The 22,250-nt window shown below is 36.6% G+C and overlaps 1 protein-coding gene across 1 annotated transcript; it reads left to right on the plus strand.

Annotated features, from left to right (window-relative positions):
• Positions 1-2,685: 2,685 nt before the first annotated feature.
• LOC129264758 (ESF1 homolog) lies at positions 2,686-22,073 on the plus strand. Its single transcript, XM_054902701.2, has 11 exons — positions 2,686-2,840; positions 6,646-7,270; positions 7,757-8,058; positions 10,242-10,396; positions 11,517-11,630; positions 12,668-12,951; positions 14,076-14,222; positions 14,657-14,802; positions 19,095-19,206; positions 19,466-19,545; positions 20,155-22,073. Exons 2-11 carry the CDS (start codon positions 6,706-6,708, stop codon positions 20,602-20,604), a joined length of 2,355 nt encoding a protein of 784 aa, XP_054758676.2. The 5' UTR covers positions 2,686-2,840; positions 6,646-6,705; the 3' UTR covers positions 20,605-22,073.
• The last annotated feature ends 177 nt before the right edge of the window (positions 22,074-22,250 follow it).

The raw sequence follows: 22,250 nt of genomic DNA on the forward strand, positions 1-22,250 counted from the left end.
GGAAAACCCATCAAAGATTAAGAAAGTTATTAGAAGTTTGAGTTTTTGACCTGTGACGTCATATACTAGTAACTACCCCGTATATTATGCACCAAAATGTCTCCTTTTCAATTTTTTTAATCAGTGGTTCATGATTGCTAAAAAAATCTTTTAGGAGCGGATGTGAAATTATTTGTATGTTAATATACTTAAGGTACAATTAGAACCATTTTCTTTTTTGGGGGAAATTTCATTGATATTTTTTATTACACCATATATGGGGAGAACTGCTCGCAAATGAAGTCCCCATTAACATGTAAAATTTGAGTAGCTTTTTTAATCTTTGATGGATTCCCTAAAACCCTCACAAATATCATTTTAATAAACTTTATGTCAGTGTGAATTTCCCCTGTAATGAATTAAGTACAATATTTGGGATCGAAAGTGTTCTTCAAATTTGAATATTAGATGAGCGATTTGACATGAGAAGGTCGTGCATGTAATTCCAGGAAAAAAATAAGAAATACCAACTCAAGTGTTATCATTTTTAACTCAGCCATTTTCACCTCTGTCATTATAACCGCTGCTATTTATTCCCCTGCCATTTTTACCTTTGCCATTTTTACCTTTGCCATTTTTACCTCTGCCGTTTTTACCTTTGCCATTTTTACCTCTGCCATTTTTACCTTTGCCATTTTTACCTCTGCCATTTTTACCTCTGCCATTTTTACACCGAGCCGATTCCAGCAGTAATTGGCATACTGTTTTCCTTGGAGGCCCTATATACAACAAAAATACAAGCATAACAAACAATATTATGAAAAGGGTATATGTAAAGTTAGACAAACAAACAAGGAAAAGAACACGAAATAATGTTTGAGATATGCACGCATTTCTTTAGCCGGGGTTCGGTAGAATATTTCTCGTGTGTGAAAAGTAAAAAAAATAGTAATAGTACGGGGTTACCGATAGCAGGTACGTACGGGGTAAAAAAAAAAACTAGTGTAAGAAAATTAAAAGCTTATCAGTGATTTTATACCTTATACCATAGAGATGTATACTAATAACATCTCTATGTTTTATACCAACGACAGTTTTTCTTTTTCAACTTTTGAAAATGTTCTACCATAGAAAGTACACATGGGTATACGGGACGCGCATACCGAACACATGTCATGGTTCATGGCAACGAACGTAGAGGGCAGCAACACACAAGCGTGTTGCTATTAGGAAGGTCCACTCGATACGCGCATACAAATGAAGTGCGCGAACAATTTGGTAGTCATGCCAACGAAACCATGATCAGATACAATACACTCACGGAGTGACAGCAAAATAGAGGTAAACTAATAGATTATGACAATAGTAGATTAAAACAATGAAAACAAAAAATACATAAAAAATTGAATAATAATGTACCACATTCTTAAAATAATATATCACTTAATTATTGTCACAATTTTTCTGTACATCTTCAGTAAAACAGGATTAAATTCTGTCATAAATAAACCAGTCTGCTAATTTCACCCGGATTTAGCCAAGTCATTTTGTGACCACCGAAAACCTCTCAGAGCACTTTTTTAGTAGATTGTAGAGTTGATTTATTTTCATTTCCTCTTTATCATTATTTTTGCTTGAAATGTTTTTACATCAAATATCATGCTTAAAAATATGAAATACTTGTTCCTGTATTTTTCATAAAATATTACATGGTGGTGACAACAGTTTTATGACTTTGCATATCAATATGATAACAAGTATACGTGAGGTTGATACGTCTTCATCTAAATTTCGCTGCACCATAATGCGCCTACACAATCCAGCACCGCCTCTTGAGTATACAAGCGCCATGGCTGGCATGACCTCGCCGGCGCCCCGGGCCGGTCGGTGCTGAGGTAGGGTACGGTGGGCTGCATGCATATGCTAACACAAATTTTTGTAAAATTATAGAATTAAAATAGTAGATGTGACATAGACCTTCGCCCCTTGATAGTTCGTCTCAATTCAAGACCCGTCGGAATATACATAGCTCGATACTGAACCAGATAATTTCTGTCTAATATTATGTCTAACGTTAGACTGGGACTTGGCTTTGCTGTTTAGTGGTCGTATTCGATCCTGCCTGATGGATTGCAAAATGTGGGTTGGATTTGTGGATATAGCATAATTATTTTAGATTTTCAGACTACAATCTGCACTGTAAGTGAAAATTAAAATTCTAACCTTGAATATTTATCGTTACTCATCCGCCATAGTGCCACATCAATGACAGACCAAGTCTATATCTTTCAAGTCCATATCTAGCTAAGTCGAGTCGCGTCGAGATTATTATGCCAGTGCAGTGAGCATTATCATTCACACAGCGCAGTACGCGCATCGAGGTACAGGTGACCGGGGAAGTTTCGGCGCGGCCAGACCGGTACATCACGGTCTTGGCTCTGACGTTAGCTTGTGTAGATTTGGTAGGGGCAGCGAAATGAAGCAGAGGAACGGTAACACAAATGTCATCAGTCTTTGTATTTTTATTGCTTTGTAAACTACAAGAATCATGATTACCTTTTGTCTTACAATTTTTAAAAAATACAAATATGCTAAAATAATATTATTTAACATAATTTCTTGGAGATTTTATTATCAATAAAAAATAGTAAAATTGAACAAACGAAAAAAAATCAACTCTACAATCTTCCAAAAAAGTGCTCTGGGAGAAAATGGTCACAAAATCTGAGCGGAGTGGACCTTCCTAAAAGCAATACTGCAAAGTGTTGCTGCCCTCTACGTTCGTTGGTTCATGGATATACGCGTGATGGGTTACCTGCATGATGATGATGAAATGTAGGCTTAGTGGACAATTTAATTTCGTAAGTTATTTCCCTCTTCTTCAATTATTGTTATAGGTTATATATTTTTATGATGTATGAACCCTTAATATTGGAAGTAATAACCATCCATATCACTTAGAATTCGCCAAAGCTTGCCGACTGTAAACCTGACTCGACGTGTCTCGCGACGAGTACTGGTACCGGTACCAAAGTTAGTCGTAAATTAAGAAGCTCAGTCGCCCCGACTGGCGGCGCATCGTACTTTCCGAGCTTCGCTTGCACTCTGCACTGTTGCAGACTACATGTAGGCCAGGCCCAACCACACGTACTGCGAGGTTAGTATTACTATTAGTATCTGGCCAGGCCAGATTTTGACTCCTAACACGGGACCAACATCATGCATCATTTGCTGCCGTGTCCTTTCATGCCTTTAGTAGGGTGTCTGAAGCCACACTGAAAAGTGTCAGCATAAAACAGGCTGATTTAGGGGAAAATATGGCACATTTTTTCGGGGAAGTTCAGGCTACTAGAAAAATGTGATCTGAATTGATTATTAACTTGTGTTTGGCATGTATGGAAAGAGAAAATTCAGGGGCTTCTTTTGACAGTAAGGACAAGTTTATATGATCATTTTAAATAAGGATTTAGAGATAAATTGCAAACCCTTATTTTTGTGTGTGTTGAGATTGCCATTTCTCCATGCGTTTTCTATGGGAAAATGAAATTTCTGTTTTGCACAATTTTTTTCACTTTGTCGCAATTTTTCATTGTGATCTGGTTTCCAAATCTTTATAAAAATCATACCATCAGCAGGGTGCTACATAACTTTTTTGAAGCACTTGCCCAGTCGGGCAAGCAAATTTTCAAATAGTTGGAAAATACTTGCCCGAATATAGATTTCACTTGCCCGAAAAAATCCTTCAAAACAAAGTTTTATTGCTTCAAAACAAGTTATAGCCTTATAGTTTTACATACCATACCATTGACGGCTTTAAAAATACACTTTTCAACATGACTACTGATGTACCTTGTAGTTGTATTTCTTTTTTTTATTATTTTTATCTTGAATATCATGACAAAATAAATGGTAAATATGCTCTTTAATTAATTTCCTAATCTCAAATATTTTCCATATATTTTGGAGGGGACTAGGACACACAATAAAAAAAGGGGAAATCACTGAAAATAACCAGAGAAAAAAAATTAAGAGAGGGGGAGAGAATGAAAGAAAAAAAAGTAAGAAGACAGAAAGGACGAAGAAATAAAGGAAGGAAGAAAGAAAAAATAGAAAAAATAAAGAGAGAGAGAATGGCTGCGGGGAAGAGAAAGATGGAAAGAAAGAAAGGAAGAAAGAAGGGAAAGGAAGATGGAAAGATAAAAGAAAGAAAGAAAAAAAATAGGAAAAAAATGAGAGGAAGGAAGATAGGAAGAAAGAAAAAGTATAAGGATAGATGGAAGGAAGGAAAAAAAAGAAAAGAAAGATACAACGAAAGACAGAAAGAAATAAAGGAAGGAATGAAGGAAGGCAGAAAGAAAAAATAAGGAAGAAAAGGAAGGATGGATGGAAAAAAAAAGAAAAATCAAAAGAACAAAAGACAAAAAAAGGAAAATCAGAAAGAAAGAAGGAAAGAAGGAAAGAAAAAAAAATAGAAAAAAACTGAGGGGAAGAGAAAGGAAGGAAAGCAAGGAACAAATAAAAAAAGAAAAAGAAAAAAGGTAAAAGAAAGAAAGAAAAGAGAAAAAGAAAAGGTAAAGGATTGATGGAAGGAAGGAAAAGAGAAAGAAAATGAGAGAAAGGAAAGAAGGAAGATAGGAAGAAAGAAAAGGTATAAGGATAGATGGAAGGAAGGAAAAAAAAGAAAAAAGAAAAGAAAGATACAACGAAAGACAGAAAGAAATGAAAGAAGGAATGAAGGAAAGAGATGAAGGAAGGCAGAAAGAAAAAAATAAGGAAGAAAAGAAAGGATGGATGGAAAAAAGAAAGATCAAAAGAACAAAAGACAGAAATAAAAAAAAACAGAAAGAAAGAAAGAATGAAAGACAAAAAGAAAGGAAGGAATGAAGGAAAGAAATAAAGAAAGAAAAGAAAGAATTAAAGGGATGAAGAAAGTAAGGAAGAAAAAGACAGGAAGAAAAGGTAAATAATGGATGGATGGACGGAAGGAAGGAAGACAGAAAGAATGAAAGGAAGGGGAAAAAGAAGGAAGGATTAAAGAAAGAGGTAAACAAAGGTTGGATGGAAGGAAGAAAGAAAAAAAGATAGAAAGAAAAGAAAGACAGCAATAGTAACAGAAAAAATGAACAAAAGAAGGAAGGAAATTTAAAGAAATAAAGAGAGATTCAAAAGAAGGAAAGAAAATAGAGAGGAAGAAAGCTCAAACTATCCAGTCATAAATAAAGAAGAAAATTTATCAATTTCCTTGGCTAAAAAAAATAGTTACGAAAGAAACCACGTTTATCAACATACACACAAATGCATATGTGGGACTGTCAAACAATGTATTTCAGTGTGTGCGATACAGACGATCATTCGAAACCCAATCTTTTTTAAGCATAACAGAAGTGAAAATTTCTCCTTTTACTGCTTACAAATGACAGAGCTACCCCAATTTTTAGGAAATATGGACATTACAAGAATTTTCATTGGTGAGAAATGTGAATTTTGACAGTTCTGTGGGAGATTCTTCCATAGCAAACTTCGTTCGTGCAACACTGTACACCGTAGAAACTTTACTAAATGCATCGGCTGCGTGGACTAGGCGCTAGCTAGCTAGGTATGCTAGACTGCCATTGATTCTGTGTGTGTGTGTACGTCTCTGAACTGTGTGTTTATTGCAGAAAATGGCGCAAATTTTGCAATTCGAATTATAAACTTTTTTGAAAGAAGAAATTAATGATATTGCTTTTTTTTGTCTCTTTTTCTTTTCTATATTTTGATGGTGAAATATGGGGAATCTTTCTTAAATATAATTTCCATAGGGAATTTTGCTTGCCCGATTCGGGCAAGCAGTTTTTGTCTTTGCTTCAAAACACTTGCCCGACTCTAACTTTTACTTGCCCCGGGCAATCGGGCAAGCGCTTATGTCGCACCCTGCCATCAGATAGAGCATAAAAAATCCTATTGGACTCTTTATGGACAAGTTTTTGGCATTAATAATAAATTTATAACAGCTCTCGGAAGCTAAAAATTTGGATTTGTGTGTGTCCATTTCTTAACTACACAGTCTATGGCAGAGAAATGCTGAAAATTGACCTAATTTCATTCTTCTTTTTTGCAGCCAATAATTGGATTTTTTTCAAAAATGTTACATTTCTGTCAGTCTGAAGGTCATTTCTCTTCAAATTCACAAAGAAAATGTGATATTTTCTTGAAATAAGAAAAATAATTTTTTTCTCCAGACACCCTACCTTTAGTTACGATGGACGTAGTGTTGTCCAACTGCATTCACGCAGTAAAAACAGCGGTGAGGCATGCATGCACACACAAATCTATATTCTGAATTTTGTTGTGATACTGGATTACTGATATGCCATTTTAAGCTTTTTTATTTACCCGGTAGGAATTGCGTAATATGATGGTTATTTCGCTTTGTCATGGAAACTGAAAAAAACGATTCTACTAGTAGTACTAGCCTACTAATTGCTAGTAATTATAAGCATCATTTAGATATGTATTATTTATATTATGATTTTTTATGTACCGTAAAGGCGGTATTCTTATTTTGAAAATTCAATCTTAATTTTTTAAATGATGTTATTATTATGAAAAAAGAAAATTGTTAAAATAATGTTGGTTATGAAATTATTGTTGTGATTTATGCTTGTCTTGCTGTTATTCTTGCAGATCTAATGCTTCTTCAATTGTCACAAATTGGTTCAGCTCATCTCATGTAGAAATTTCACCATGGATTTCAAAAGTGATTCCCGATTTGCAGCTGTTGCCAAAGACCCTCGCTATCGGCAGGTTCCAAAACTTGAACGAAAAGTTAAGATTGATAAGCGTTTCCAGGGCATGTTCACAGATAAACGATTCAAGTTGAAATACTCGGTGGACAAACGGGGTCGCCCAGAAAATCAGACCTCCAAGGAGAATCTGAAGAAGTTTTACGAACTGGAGGAAGATGAGGAAGAGGCGATAAAAGATGTGTCAGATGAAGACAGTGAGAGAGGTGAAAGTACAGGGAGACATTGTCTAAAGAAAAAGCAGACAAGGAGGAGAAGTGGTCGAGAAGTTCTTTTGGCTTTCAAAAGGAGAAAAGCTAGGTTATCTACTTCGGAAGACGGAGATGATAAAATCAGTGACACATTCACAAAGAAAGCGATAGCCGAACCCAGTTCATCCAGAGACCAATGCAGATTGAGAAGAGGTGACAGGTTAACTAGGAGTGAAGAGGATGATTCTGATAGTGAAGATGATGAAAGTGGGCTTGGCAGTGATGATATTCCTGAAAAGAGATTGAGAGGAACAGGTATGTTTATTAGAATGCTTGTCATCTATATGCAATGCTGCATGATATCCAGTTTAGTATTGTTTGTTTTAGTTCTGTGAAAGCTTCTATAGTTATTTATTCTTTAGTATGCTCCCTCTCAACTTCAGCCTGCATGTTTGTAAAGGAGAAGCAAGAAGCATTATCTTTGCAATCATGACAATGACTGGTCAAGTAAAAAAGCATGTTTCACATTCAGTACACTTTGAAAGTCTGAGATAAATAGAGGTCAAACAGAAATCTTTGCTATTGCCTGGTTTCTTGCAATGGGTAGGGTATGGTACATCATACATGTTTTAAAACTGAGGAATAAAAAATAATAGAACCTTCAATAAATTTCAGAATTTTAATGTGAGTTTTCAATTATTGCTTGTTACTTGGTGTATTAATATGCTTTCACTCTTAAAAGTCAGTTTAAATGAACTTGATTGACATTTTATTAATCCATTTATTCTTTGTCGGACACAGACTCTAAGCCCTCATGGCAGAAGCAAATGGGCGTCGACTTTGCTCGCGGTGAAGGAAACATTGAGACAAGTTCTTCCGAATCTGACACGGATGACGAGGTGGCCGTGACTTCTGCACAGGGACCTGTCATTGATGAGATCTGCCACAGCTGGGGTGAACTGGATGCAGAAGCTCCAAGGGAAGAAGCTACAAGTAGCAGATTAGCTGTCTGTAACATCGATTGGGACTGCGTTACAGCCAGCGACCTCTTTGTACTTCTCAACTCGTTCAAGCCTTCTGGAGGAGTTCTTCATTCTGTGAAGGTACTGCATTATGTGGTTCATTCATTTAGGATATTCTTAACCTGTATTATTTATTATTTATGTTATTGTTAATCACAGTTGCAAGTGATAACTACATAGTGTAATTATATAGTAGGCTTATGCAGGATTTATGTGAGCCCAATTAATAGTATTGAATCTCATTATGAGTTATCCAGAAATAGATATTCATAAATTTGAAATGAAGTAGGAATTAATTCACACAGACTCTGAACTTGTTTGTAGTTTGTTATTGCTGAATTGTAATCAGTACAAGTAATTAATTTTTAAAATGTATACTTCAAAAGAATGAAGTTGGTACCTTATTTTCACTTTGTGCCGTTTGCTTATAAGTACTATGCTCATTTTTAAGCTACCGTACGTTGAATCTCCTTGCCCAATTCTCAACAGAACAGTACAATTCATAGGAAGAAATATTGCCGACTTGATATTATCTTTTCAATAACTTTCACTGAAAATTAATATTTTCCTTTATTAGTCTTTCCTGAGAACTCTAGACATTTACAAAGTCATGATTCATCTGGGAGTGTCTTTGTTCCATTTTTTAAGGATTTATCAATATCCTACTACTCAAGCCTACATGTAGCTTACACCTTTGCATTGTTAGCTACATATTGCTTTGTTAGCCAGAATTTTCCTTGAAATGTGGACCAGGGGCACGTAGCACAAAGATTAGCAATGATCAGTGGCGTACCGTGGGTCACGGCATTGGGGGGGGCACCAGCAAAAATTTTGAGTCACTAAGTGAGCGCGCAAAGCGCGCCCAGTTGCCAGGTTTACTGACCTAATAGACATTTTAAGGACAGTGCCATTAAACGGATATGTCTCTCACTGGTCAAATAATGCGAGCGCAAAGCGCGAGCTTAAAATTTTTGATATTCAGACATAAAAAGGGACATTATAATTAATCTTTTGTAATCATGATACGTACCTGTCTCGCTACATAATATGAGAGCGCGAAGCGCGAGCTGAAATTTTTTGTAAATATTGACCCCAAAACAGGAAGATTTTAAGGACTATATTTTAGGAATCCATTAAGAGTATACACATCTCACCATAGTCATCTAATGCGAGTGCCAATAAGCGCTTGCTGATTTTGTTAGAATTCCATCTAAACATGCACATAAAGAACTTGTAATCATGATTAACATACCCATCACACTAATCAAATCTTGCGAGCGCGAAGCCTGAGCTGAAAATTTAGGAAATTCAGACCTGAAGAGGGGCATTTTAAGGCTTGTTTGTAGGAATTCACGAAGACAATACGTAGTTAACTAACCAAATGATGCGAGCGCGAAGCGCGAGCTGAAATTCATGGAGAGCAGACATTATTTCACCAATCCACTACTGCGAACGTAAGCACGGACAGGAAATGTTTTATATTAAGACCTTGAAATGGGGCAATCACTTTAAGTAGTCATGAAAAAGAAGCATACTATTGTACATAAAAGAATAATAACTCGAAGTGCGAGGAAATATATTTGGCAGTTTGGTGTATATTGACTTGAAAACGTGAGGTTTTCATTATAATGAACAATAATGTCTTCTTTCCCATTTAGTTTCTCTTCCTTTCTCCCTCTTTTTCTCCTTTACCCCGTTTTTTTTTTTTTTTTTTTTTTTTTGTCAGCCGATTGGGAACGTGCCCCCCCCATGCCCCCCCCGTAGTTACGCCACTGGCAATGATCGTATAACATTTTTGATTGATTCCATAGACTACAATGTACAATCAATCATGAAAATCAAGCGTACAATTAATCGCTAACCTTTGTGTTATGCCGGCTCGGGAAGGATTTGAAAAGACAATAGAGTGATTGGCAGTGTTAGCACTCTTTATCGCTTAAATACTCCCCAGAGAGTGGAAAATATGCAAGAAAACTCAAATCTGGTGACGGGTAGTAGTAGACAGGAATAACCGTAAATTCTGGGATTTATTTAACAATTTCTGACATTTTACTATCATGCGCATTCTGTATTGTATTGTATTGGTGAGTGGACCCAACGCAGTTCAGCGGAACGACCAAATACGCAGACAAGCTTTTGGTCTAGGGTAGTAGTAGGAGCACTTATGAAGATCACTGATAAGAGCTCAATAAATGTAAAATAATATGTCCTTGTTTTTATTTTGAATTTCTGTGTATTGTCTGATTTTTTGTTTATCCTTTTAGATATACCCCTCCGAGTTTGGCTTGGAGCGGATGCGGGAGGAGGATGCTAAGGGTCCACAGGAGCTGGTAGAGAAGGATAAGAAGAAGGAGAAGTTGAGTGGGATCCAGCAGGAGCGATACCAGAGGGAGAAACTTCGCAAGTATCAGATGCAGAGGTTCGTTAACTTGAGACACGTAATTCTTGTAATATTCCTCTTTGTAAAAGAGAGGGTCAATGTCATTGGGATTTGACAAAATCATGTTTTCGTGCAAAACCTTCAAATGCGATCCAAATAGATTGGCTGATGAAAAACAAAGGGTCCTGTGGTCCAGTGGTTAGAGCATTGGACTCATAATCGCAAGGTTGTGAGTTCGAATCCCAACTCTGCCATTGTCTCCACTTTGATAAAAAGGCCCGAGAGTGATATCTGTCGTCTATAACGTCAGCCACTATGACTGATTAACCTAGACGTAAAATGTTTCATAGGTAATTGGTTATATACCAGCTTGGCGTTTACCAGCAAAATGCTGTCCTGCCGAGTTCCTACGGGAGTTACCACAAACAGAAACAAACAGAAACAAAGAGAAAGGATGAAAAAATGGCTTACTGGGTATGCCATTTTAATTGCCTCGGTCTCTGTTACTCGGTCGTCTAAAAAATTACTGTAAACCTAAAAAAAATTGCTGTAAATAACTATGCAATTGAACATTCAAAGAGACTATTTTTCAAGTTGTACACTCATGAATATTTTAAGAAGTTGCAAGTTGAGAATGTACCATTATTCTCTAAATAGAAATGCACATCAATGAAAATGAAAAAAACTTTTTACAATTTTAAAGTGGTGAAATAGTCTTGGAAAAATAGAATTCCCTTTCACAATGGTTCAGTACTTTTTAAGCTTCAGTTGACTATAGTCAGAATTGTGGAATTGAATTTGACATGATGATTAGATTTTGTTTTGTTGTTGATTTTGTTCCAGGTAATTAAAGTAAATAGACTTAGTTTGCTTTCTAAACTGATCTGATGTGAAGGTTTTGCAAAATTTGCATTTAGGGAAAGCATATTATACAAAGCCAAGTATTTCATATACCTGTTCATAGTCATACATGACTGATGACCTATGTACTAAGTGGAATAAAGATCTAGGTGTACCCCCTAATACCTCCTGTTTTAACATCTTATCATATCTTGACAATTAAAAAAAGATTGGAATCAAATTTATTTGATGGAAATACAAATATATGTTGAGAGATTCTACACATTTTTGCTCCTTCCCCTTTGTTGAATATTTCTAGGTTAAGGTATTACTATGCTGTGGTCGATTGTGACAGTGCTGATACAGCCAATGCTATCTATGAGCAGTGCGATGGCATGGAGTATGAAACAAGTGCATCGAAACTAGATCTCAGGTGAGTTCCTGTGTTTTTGGTAAAGGTTATGCCTTTTTATTCTATCTTGTTAATGTTCATAATCTTGTACAAAATCCCTTTTTTTGGTAAGTTTTTTGAACTACCAGAGTCGATCCTCTTTTTAATTTGTGAAGGTTGGCATCTCTGCTGTACTTGTTGAGTTTCAGGATCATTCTTGATGGCCATTGAAAATGTCTCGTGACATAGACAGCAGTGACTAAAATAAGAATTCCTAGTGAGTGGGTAGTATCAAGAGACTCACATGGAGGGTGAAGCACCATCGAATGGCCAAACAACAAGGATTCTTGTATTTTGAAATTGATGACAGAGCATGAAGTGTTTGTTAGTATCCTTATACACCAGCATTTAATTTAATATTCCACCCCAGGAATGTTGATGTTATGCAACGAAAATGGTTAATTAGAGGAATCTAAACCAGTTTATAGACTGATTCAGCTTGTTGATTTTTCTATGGTAATTTCTAAATGAGGGGGTGGCTTCAGGTATACCTAACGATAATTTATGCATTGTCATAGCGACGCACGTGGCTCATTGCATGACCTATTGAAAGTATGTGTATTGTTCTATAGAAGTTCCCCTCCCCCCTCCCCGCTTTTGCCGGCATATGTTGCAGTGATCTGAAGTCGGATTCATCTATACTAAAAGCCCTGGGCTGACAGGGTTTCATGTATTCTCTGGATTTCACTATTTGATTCCATAAAATAACCATTTTGTTTGTCCAACCACAATTTTTCTCCATTCCTAATTTCATGAACAGCTTGAGCCTCAATAAATCAGTTAATATTACTCCCTTCATATTACATGTAATTATAAAACAGATATATCATCATATATGTCCTCACTATATTCATATATTTTATATGGGGTCGGACACATTATTCTTCGAACTGCCCTGTTGATACCTTTATTGATGCTCTGCATTAGGCTAAAGAACACTTCATATCAGATAGAAAGCCGTGTCTAGTTTCTAACTGAATGACAGCTCTGATAAGCTCAATCTTGTAAATGATTCTCAGGTTTGTACCAGATGACACCACCTTTGACCTTGAGCCTAAGGACACAGCCAGCGAGGCCCCGGACGCCTCTCAGTTCAAACCCCTAGAGTTCCAGACGACTGCCCTGACCCGGTCCAGCGTCCAGCTAACTTGGGATGAAAATGACAAGAGGAGGGCTAAGGAGACCGATGAACTCTTCAAGAGCAGGAAGAAGATGGAAGAGATGGAGTCTCATATCCAGGCATACCTAGCATCATCTAGTGAGGAGGAGGAGGAGGATGGTAGGAAGGATGGAGGTGAAGATGGTAAGTATTTACCATCACCTCTAATATTGACAGAGAATGTAGAATTGAAATAATTTTTCAGAAATACCCATTTCAAAGACTTTACAGGTTGCTGTAATTGTTGAGTCAGGAATAAGAGGTTAATGATTAGGGTTGGGCTTTATGTATGGTCTATACAAATTCTGGTAGGAAAAAAATAGTCAGCAAATTAAATTGGTGATTGCAATATAATTTTAGTGTATTTGCAAACCAAACTTCAGCCATTATACCAACTTGAAATGATATTTGTGCTGTTTATTTCATAAGTTTTTGTTTTATTTACAGGAATGAATGTCATTATTTGCAGTATATAAGTTCTGATAAAACAAAGTAAAGTAGGTTTGATACATAGAATGAATTCAATGTAATAACATAAAAAATAATGATTCAACATCACCATAATTATTGAAACTGTTAAACAGGTAAAGAGTGGTATATTTGTGAAGGTCATTTTTTATGTATGCTAGAAAAAGCATGTTGTGTATCTTTTTTCAGGAATCCAGTCAGTTATAGAGCTTTAGTAGCCTGATTTATGCTCTCAGCACCTTCACCATGTGGTAATTGAAATCACCCATTATACTTGAGCCTTAGCACATTGCCATCAATAGGGGGGGGGGGGTTACTGTCCTGTTCACTGGCCAAAGGAAGGCAGCAACTCTGATTTTGTTCCCCCAAAATTGACCTTTTTTATTGATTTGAGATATGTTTTGTATGCTCAGCATGATGGCATATGAATTGGAGTGGCATACCCTCCAATTTGCTGAATTCTAGACATTTCAAATGCAAGAAACTATATTCATTTCCACATAAAACAATGACAGAATTTCCTCACTTACTAAGAAACTCATTCCATAGAGTTGCTTCCTTTTGTGTGGATGGCAGTGTTTATATTTTTATTTTTATAAAAAACAAGTTTACTCCTAGTTACCAAGAATATGTAGAGCATTTTCATTTATTTGAATGCAGGATAAAAGAGCATTGGTGCCACGGCCAGGGAGCGAACCCTAGACTTTCCTTGTAAAGTCAGGCGCCTAAGACCACTTGGCAACAGCACCTCCATTTAGGTTCATGTTATTGATATTTATGTACTTCTTTGTGCGTCTCAGATTTAAATGAAGAGGGTAGTGAAAATGACAACCCTGAGAGCGAGAAGGACCGTATCAACAAATACCGGAATCTTCTGAAAGGCATAGAAGAGAAGGAGAAACAAGATGGAGATAAAGATATGGAGATGGAGATTTCATGGGAACCAGGTAAATTAACATATCAACCATGTAAAACAGATGTGCATTGCCCATCCCACCTTAATCTCTTTCTCAGACCTTCCTGACTTCCATTTGCCTTAATGTGTGGCGATCTCATGTTGATTCACAGTTTACCTGCTTCAATTTCACACATTTGAACTTTATATGGCAAGAAAAGTTTATGAGATGAGAAGACTCAACTTCCCTGGCAGTTAAACTGACCTTCAGCACTTTTGATGGCAGATGTTAAAACTACTGGGAACATAGTATCTTATTATTCTTATCCTGGATCTAATCTTCCTCCTGTTTAAATGAATTGTTTTGGATCTCAAAAGAGCTTACTTTAATGATTGTTCAGAAACATATTATTTAAGACCAAAAATATGCTTTAGTCTGATGGCATAATATGTTTTGCGTAATATAATTTTTTCCTGTTATTGTAGGGCTAAAGGAATCCACACAAGAAATAGTGAAGAAGAAAGCAGAATCCACAGATGCTACTCCATGGGAAAAATACTTGGAGAAGAAGAAGGAGAAAAAGAAAGAACGTAAGCAGGAAAGAAAGAAACTGAGAGCCCAACATGAAAATGTAAGCCATAAAAATGTATTTCAATTGAGCATTATCAAATACTTGCTGATATGTAACTGAATAGTTATACTCTAGGGTAGGGTTTATGTTTTTATGATATGAGATATACCCTATTGTGACTTGATTATTGAATTACATGTAGTGTTTCTGACTTCAGTTCCACAAAAGTGATTTCACAATCCATTTGGGCAAGTTCCATGACTCAATACATGGCAATAAACACAACAAAATATCACTCACAATTCCTTTTAGTATTGGATAATTGTGTTGCCAATAAAGGTAAAACTAGCACTCAAGTAGCAGAAAAGGGAAAGGGAAATGTTAATAATTGCATTCCAGATTTGACCTGTACTTCCCAGATCACCCTATCCTTTCAAGCTGTGCAGAGCCAACAAGCACCGGGGTTCCCAGCCCATCAGCAGACCTGCCAACTGTCCCGATTTTATCTGGATCGTCCCGATTTTCAACTTTCAAAATGGCAAAAAATTGGGACGTTCCGATTTTTTTCATGCTATGCTACTTACTGCGATTCACACAGCGCGTGTACAGTATGCCAGGGTTGAAAATACACGGGAGCAACGAGCGATTTGGCCCTCGTGTGCTTTGGAATCGCTCTCGCAACTGCCTAAAACTACCGAGCGACTCCCAACATGAAAATCACTCCCGTCCGCGCCCATCCAGTCTCCCATTTACGACTGTATATTAGTAGTAGTCAGACAGCCAGGCCAGCGCAGCCGCAGTTTGTACTTTCATGCATCGTCGCATTCTGACGTGTAACTGAGTGGATTTTTTAGAATCACGGGCGCGGCACTTCAGAAAAATGCGTATCGAGTTTCAAACTCTCGATATCCGTAGTACTATTTTTCAAAACGCTGCGCGGCACCAGGTCTCGCCGTAACTTTGATAGCAAAAAAATTCCTTTTCTATTGGACTAAATTTGCAAGAAAACAAGATCGTGAACTCTGAAGAAAATCACAGTTTTTTGTCTCACCTGCATAGCAGAGTGAGACTATAGGCGCCGCTTTTCCGACGGCGGCGGCGGCGGCGGCGGCGGCGGCGACGGCGGCGGCGGCGTCAACACCAAATCTTAACCTGAGGTTAAGTTTTTGAAATGACAGCATAACTTAGAAAGTATATGGACCTAGTTCATGAAACTTGGCCATAAGGTTAATCAAGTATTACTGAACATCCTGCCTGAGTTTCATGTCACATGACCAAGGTCAAAGGTCATTTAGGGTCAATGAACTTAGACCATGTTGGGGGAATCAACATCAAAATCTTAACCTAAGGTTAAGTTTTTGAAATGTCATCATAACTTAGAAAGTATATGGACCTAGTTCATGAAACTTATACATAAGGTTAATCAAGTATCACTGAACATCCTGCATGAGTTTCACATCACATGACCAAGGTCAAAGGTCATTTAGGGTCAATGAACTTTGGCCGAATTGGGGGTATCTGTTGAATTACCATCATAACTTTGAAAGTTTATGGATCTGATTCATGAAACTTGGACATAATAGTAATCCAGTATTACTGAACATCCTGTGCAAGTTTCAGGCCACATGATCAAGGTCAAAGGTCATTTAGGGTCAATGAACTTTGGCCAAATTGGGGTATTTGTTGAATTACAGCCATAAATTTGAAAGTGTGTTGGTCTAGTTCATAAAACTTGGACATAATAGTAATCAAGTATCACTGAACATCCTGTGCGAGTTTCAGGTCACATGATCAAGGTCAAAGGTCATGTAAGGTCAAAGAACTTTGGCCACGTTGGGGGTATTTGTTGAATTGCCATCATATCTCTATAAGTGTATTGGTCTAGTTCATAAAACGTGGAAATAAGAGTAACCAAGTATCACTGAACATCTTGTGCGAGTTATAGTAGTTTTCAAAATCAGCACTGCTGCTATATTGAATCGCGTGATGCAGGTGAGACGGCCAGAGGCATTCCACTTGTTTTATTTTAGAGTAATTTTCGGAGACTCCACTTCTCAAATCTGAACTAAGCCACTTGGTGCTCTGGCAATTTTCAGACCGAAATTAGGATTTTCTGTGGGGATTTTTGGTGAGTAACGGTCAGTGCCCGAGTGTATACATGTATTGGCGCTAATGCAGTTTCATACCCGCCTGCGTTGCGGTGATGATTGACTGTGAGCTGTGTGTTGCGGTGGTGATTGACTGAGTGCTGTGCTATGTTCAGTGGCTGAGCTGTGCTAGCGTAGGCATAGCCTAGCCTAGCTTGAGAAGTAGTTGACATTGTGATGTTAGCCATCAGGCTGTGGAGCATTCAATATTTAATAAAATAATTTTCAAGTGAGTTTTAGTCAAAAAGTATTTATGAAAAGGATTCCTCTGGCAAATTCTGTTCATATTTGATAAACTTCATCCTTTTCAATTTGATGGACAAAAATGGATATTAAAAAAAGAAGTTAGAACGTATATTTAATTATATATACAAGAAGTAATGAGATACAAACAATATACATTAGATCTACATGTAAATAGACAACAATAAAGAAAATAATAATTCAAAGATTGATAACAATGAAGAAAACATTAAATAGCAATTAAATAAACAATGTTTAACATTAAATAGATTTGTAAACAAGCAGGAAAAACTGCGATGCGAAACCATGCGCTGAATCACTTTTTTTTTAATGGCTCTGGAAAACTGAAAATGGCTCTCGTAAAATGAAAAATGGCTCTCCTTTATTTTTCAAAATGGCTCCCTAAAAATAAAAGTGATTTCAACACTGCCCTGAACCCCCGCAAGGGGCGCTGCCCCCGGACCCCCGGACGGTGGTTGTCCAGATTTTGGGTTTCCAAATGTTGGCAGGTATGCATCAGGGAAATCAGGGAAAATTATTTTACTTTTTTCCAGTCAGAGAAAATCAGGGAAGTTGAATTTTGCCTTGATTGATATAAGGATAAATAAATTTGTGCTAAATGTGTGCCATTGTATATCATATAAACCACAAATTTGCAAAATGAAGTTCCAAACATGATGCTTTGCAACAGATAAAATCTAATATATCTCCTTTTTGTCTCGCCTGCATAGCAGAGCGAGACTATAGGCGCCGCTTTTCCGACGGCGGCGGCGTCAACATCAAATCTTAACCTAAGGTTAAGTTTTTGAAATTACATCATAACTTAGAAAGTATATGGACCTAGTTCATGAAACTTGAACATAAGGTCAATCAAGTATTACTTAATATCCTGCCTGAGTTTCAGGTCACATGACCAAGGTCAAAGGTCATTTAGGGTCAATGAACTTAGACCATGTTAGGAGAATTATTTTCAAATCTTAACCGAAGGTTAAGTTTTTGAAATGATTTCATAACTTAGAAAGTATATGGACCTAGTTCATGAAACTTGGGCATAAGATTAATCAAGTATTAATGAACATCCTGCCTGAGTTTCAGGTCACATGACCAAGGTTAAAGGTCATTTAGGATCAATGAACTTTGGCTAAGTTGGGGGTATTTGTTGAATTACCATCATAACTTTAAAAATTTACGGATCTAGTTCATGAAACTTGGACATTAGCTTAATCAAGTACCACTGAATATCCTGTGCGAGTTTCAGGTCACATGACCATGGTCAATGGTCATTTAAGGTCAATGAACTTTTGCCGTGTTGGGGGTCTTTGTTAAATTACCATGCTAACTCTGAAAGTTTATGGCTCTAGTTCATAAAACTTGGACATACGAGTAATCAAGTATCACTGGGCATCCTGTACGAGTTTCAGGTCACATGACCATGGTCAAAGGTCAAGGTCAATGAACTTTGGCCGTGTTAGGGGTATTTGTTGAATTAACATCCTAACTCTGAAAGTTTATGGATCTAGTTCATAAAACGTGGGATATAAGAGTAATCAAGTATCAATGAACATCCCCTGTGAGTTTCAGGTCACAAAACCAAGGTCAAAGGTCAGTTAAGGTCAATATACTTAGGCCATGGTGGGGTAATTGTTGAATTGCCATCATAACTTTGAAAGTTTATGGATAGAGTGAATGAAATGTGGACATGGGTGTAGTTGACAAGTCTTAAGTCACCGTTCAAATGTCATCTATGGTCAATGAACGTGGTATTATGTCATTATATGAATGGTGTTTTTGTGAATGATTATTTTATAGTAGTTTTCAAAGTTAGCACTGCTGCTTTATTAAATCGCGTAATGCAGGCGAGACTGCCAGAGGCGTTCCACTTGTTATCTCTCTCCCTTGTACCTTCTCACTGTTTACCCTTCCCTTCTCTCTTCCCCTCACTCTTTTTCTTTCTAAATTTAGAAGTCTGATGAAAGTGAAGAACCAATGCAGGCTTTCAGTGACGATGAACTCCCAGATGATGTTGATCTGAATGACTCTTTCTTCAAGGATTCTCTCAAGGAAAGCAAATCAGGTATTATTCCAGACACAAGCAAAAAAATAGTTTATTGTGAATCATGATCAAAATTTAATATGTAAAGTATGATTTTATATATCCTAGAACATGAGCAGTCTCTTTGAACTTACCCTTTTTCCAAAGTGTGATACAACTCCCAATTTGTATTGTGGGGTAAATTAGAAAATGAAGAATAGGTGGAAGATTGAGAGGGAGGGGGCGGAGAAAGGGGAGAAAGAGAAGATGACTTTTCTGTTTATTTTTCCGGTTTAATCAGGTGGAAAAAGCAAAAAGAAGGGCAAGAAGGAAGAAGTCATGAAAACGGAGGAAGAATTGGAAGAAGAGAAGCAAAGGAAGGTAAGACACTGTCAACATAACACTTGCTTTGTGTAAATCATAAGGTTTATTTTAATGGAGATTTGAAAGATTTGTTTCATTGCTAAGATAGAGTAAACAAATGATTGTGAAAAAAAAAGACTTGAAATTGTTGGGCTGGATAGAAGTCAAATAAACTCATGAAGCCTGCTAGAGAAATTACCATTATGTCAGTGACACATGTACTCTAGGGTGATAGTGGATATTCTTCGCACAAAAAGGAAAAGTCCTAATAGGAAATTAATGAGACACATATATTGGTATTCTCCAAGCATTGTTTTGGCATATGCTAGATGATCTTATTACTGTTTATCTATTCTAAAAGATGTCCCTGATGAAGGTTTATATTGCTTTTGTTGTTTCATTGTGATTGAAACAGTAAGGTCACATTATCTGGGGTTGGTAAAATCTCATTGAATTTGTAAATAGTTATGGACTGTACAATGATAAACATGCAAGAGAGGGATCACGCAAATGCCTTTGAATCATCTGTAGGCAACTTTTGACTCATCTAGCAGTGGTTGAGATATGCCTTGCTTTACTTTTGCAATGGTGGTTAACTATATTTTCTTTGCTGTTTTTCTTCAACAGGCTGCTCTTGAATTGTTAATGCTGGATGAAGAGGATGATGGCAGGCAGCACTTTAACCTTAAGAACATCATGGAGAATGAGAACATGACAAAAAGCAAACGCAAGAGGCAACTGAAGCAACAGCGTAAGCTTGGCCAGCAGGAGGAAGCCCCAGCTGCCGTCCAAGACAACTTTGAGATCAACACAGCAGACCCTCGATTCGATGCCCTGTTCACATCACACGAGTATGCCATCGACCCGTCAGATCCTCATTACAAGAAGACCAAAGCGATGGAGACATTGATCAGTGAGAAACAGAATAGGAGGGAGAAGAGAGAAGTGGAAGATGAAAAAAGAACTGTGGAGAAAAAAGAGAAAAAGATGGACGTAGAGGTTTCACAGCTTGTCAGATCTATCAAGAATAAGACGGAGCAGTTTCATTCAAGAAAGAAACTCAAAACTGATGCATGACAAAATAAGGGCAACTCAGACATTGAACATTTCTATGTGACATAAGTCTCATCAGACATGAAGCAATTTTTACTATCCAACTTGAAGCTGCAAAAAGCTGCGGACCTATCTAATTCTTGAGAAAATTAGCACTGATATAACGTGGGCTTGTCTTTGCACTTTAAGACAAATATCTATATTTGAGGGTTGATGCTTATAACAAGCATTTATTAACAGATGTGAGATGACTTTCCTTGAAATATTTTGAATAAGGGCCATGATATTTAATAAATGTATTTGAGAATGATTTTATAAGTGTCCCCTCCCCCACACCCGTTCCAAGGTCTACTACGACATTCATTCATTCTTTTAAACTGCATGAAAATTGAATTGAATTGATGCAGCTTTTTTTTACTCAAAAAGATGTGCTTTGTGATGCCATTGCATATGAAAAGCAAATTATTTTAGATGTAGACCTTTCATTGGTTACTGCAATTGACTGCTGCATTTTGACATTCAACATTAAAGGGGAAGTTCACCCTGACAAAAAAGTTGATTGTAAAAACAGCAAAAAAATATTGGTTTGAGGAAAATCCATCAAATATTTAAAAAAAAAAAGGTTATTAGTGATTTGTGACATCACATGCAAGCAGCTTCCACATATGTGAAATAAAAAAAAGCAGTGAAATGTAATTTTAACCAAAAAATGAACAGATGCATTATTTCACACCCACTCTTGAAAGAAAAAGGTAGTCTTAAACCATTAAAAAATTGAAATTTATGCATTTTTTACAACATATGGGGGAGCTTGTTGTATATGAGGTCACAGGTCAAAACCTCAAACTTCTTATAACTTAATCTTTGATGGATTTTCCTCAAACCTTCACATTACGGTATCTTTTATTAATATTTGTAGTATTTTTACACCAAACTTTTCTTCAGGGTGAACTACCATTTTAATCATTACAAATGTGGTGCATATTTATCTACTACTAGGCTTAGGTAATTCATGTATATTGATACTTTGAGTCCAATGCCCCCAAAATAACCTGGGAATGTGGTGTATATGTATCATAATACTGTAATCAAATAATGATCAACATGCTCAACAAAATCATGACTGTTTTCATGAACTGTTCCATGAGGGGTTCAGAAACCAGTTTCAGATAAATGCATTTAGCTGTCTGTCTGGTGACTGTACAAAGTATTGAATTTGATTTTCATTACCATGATAGTACATAATCTAATGAATGGAGTATGACTACTAAAGAAACTGAACTTTGGCGAGACAGCTGTACATTTGGCAGTCTAGTTTAAAATATATTGGATCCTGGGACGCTTTGTTTAATTATGATTCAGTATGAAATGTGCATAAATTCTGCAGATAATGGTACAAAACTTTAGAACGTTTTTTTTTAATTGGTGCATGTAGTTTCCTACAGATGGAAAAATGAAATTGTGATTCAAATAAATTTGCAGAAATTATAATATATGAAAGTTTCATCTTCCTTTATAGTATTGGGAGCACACCATAATTATTAGTATAAGAATAAGCTTTATTTATCATATTTTGGAGAGAGGGTGCTAATTTTGAGTTAAGAGTCAAATTTGAATTTCCAAAATGAATCAGTGACAGTTGATAACACATTCACTACAATTGTTAAGAT

The sequence above is a fragment of the Lytechinus pictus genome, chromosome 7 (assembly GCF_037042905.1).
Source record: "Lytechinus pictus isolate F3 Inbred chromosome 7, Lp3.0, whole genome shotgun sequence".
NCBI lineage: Eukaryota > Metazoa > Echinodermata > Echinoidea > Temnopleuroida > Toxopneustidae > Lytechinus > Lytechinus pictus.

Excerpts from the sequence above, each read along its gene's own strand:
- LOC129264758 (XM_054902701.2), top strand. The coding sequence starts at position 6,706 with ATGGATTTCAAAAGTGATTCCCGATTTGCAGCTGTTGCCAAAGACCCT. Across the intron at positions 7,271-7,756 it reads AAAGAGATTGAGAGGAACAG|ACTCTAAGCCCTCATGGCAG; the intron begins GTATGTTTATTA and ends TGTCGGACACAG. Across the intron at positions 19,207-19,465 it reads TCTCAAGGAAAGCAAATCAG|GTGGAAAAAGCAAAAAGAAG; the intron begins GTATTATTCCAG and ends CGGTTTAATCAG.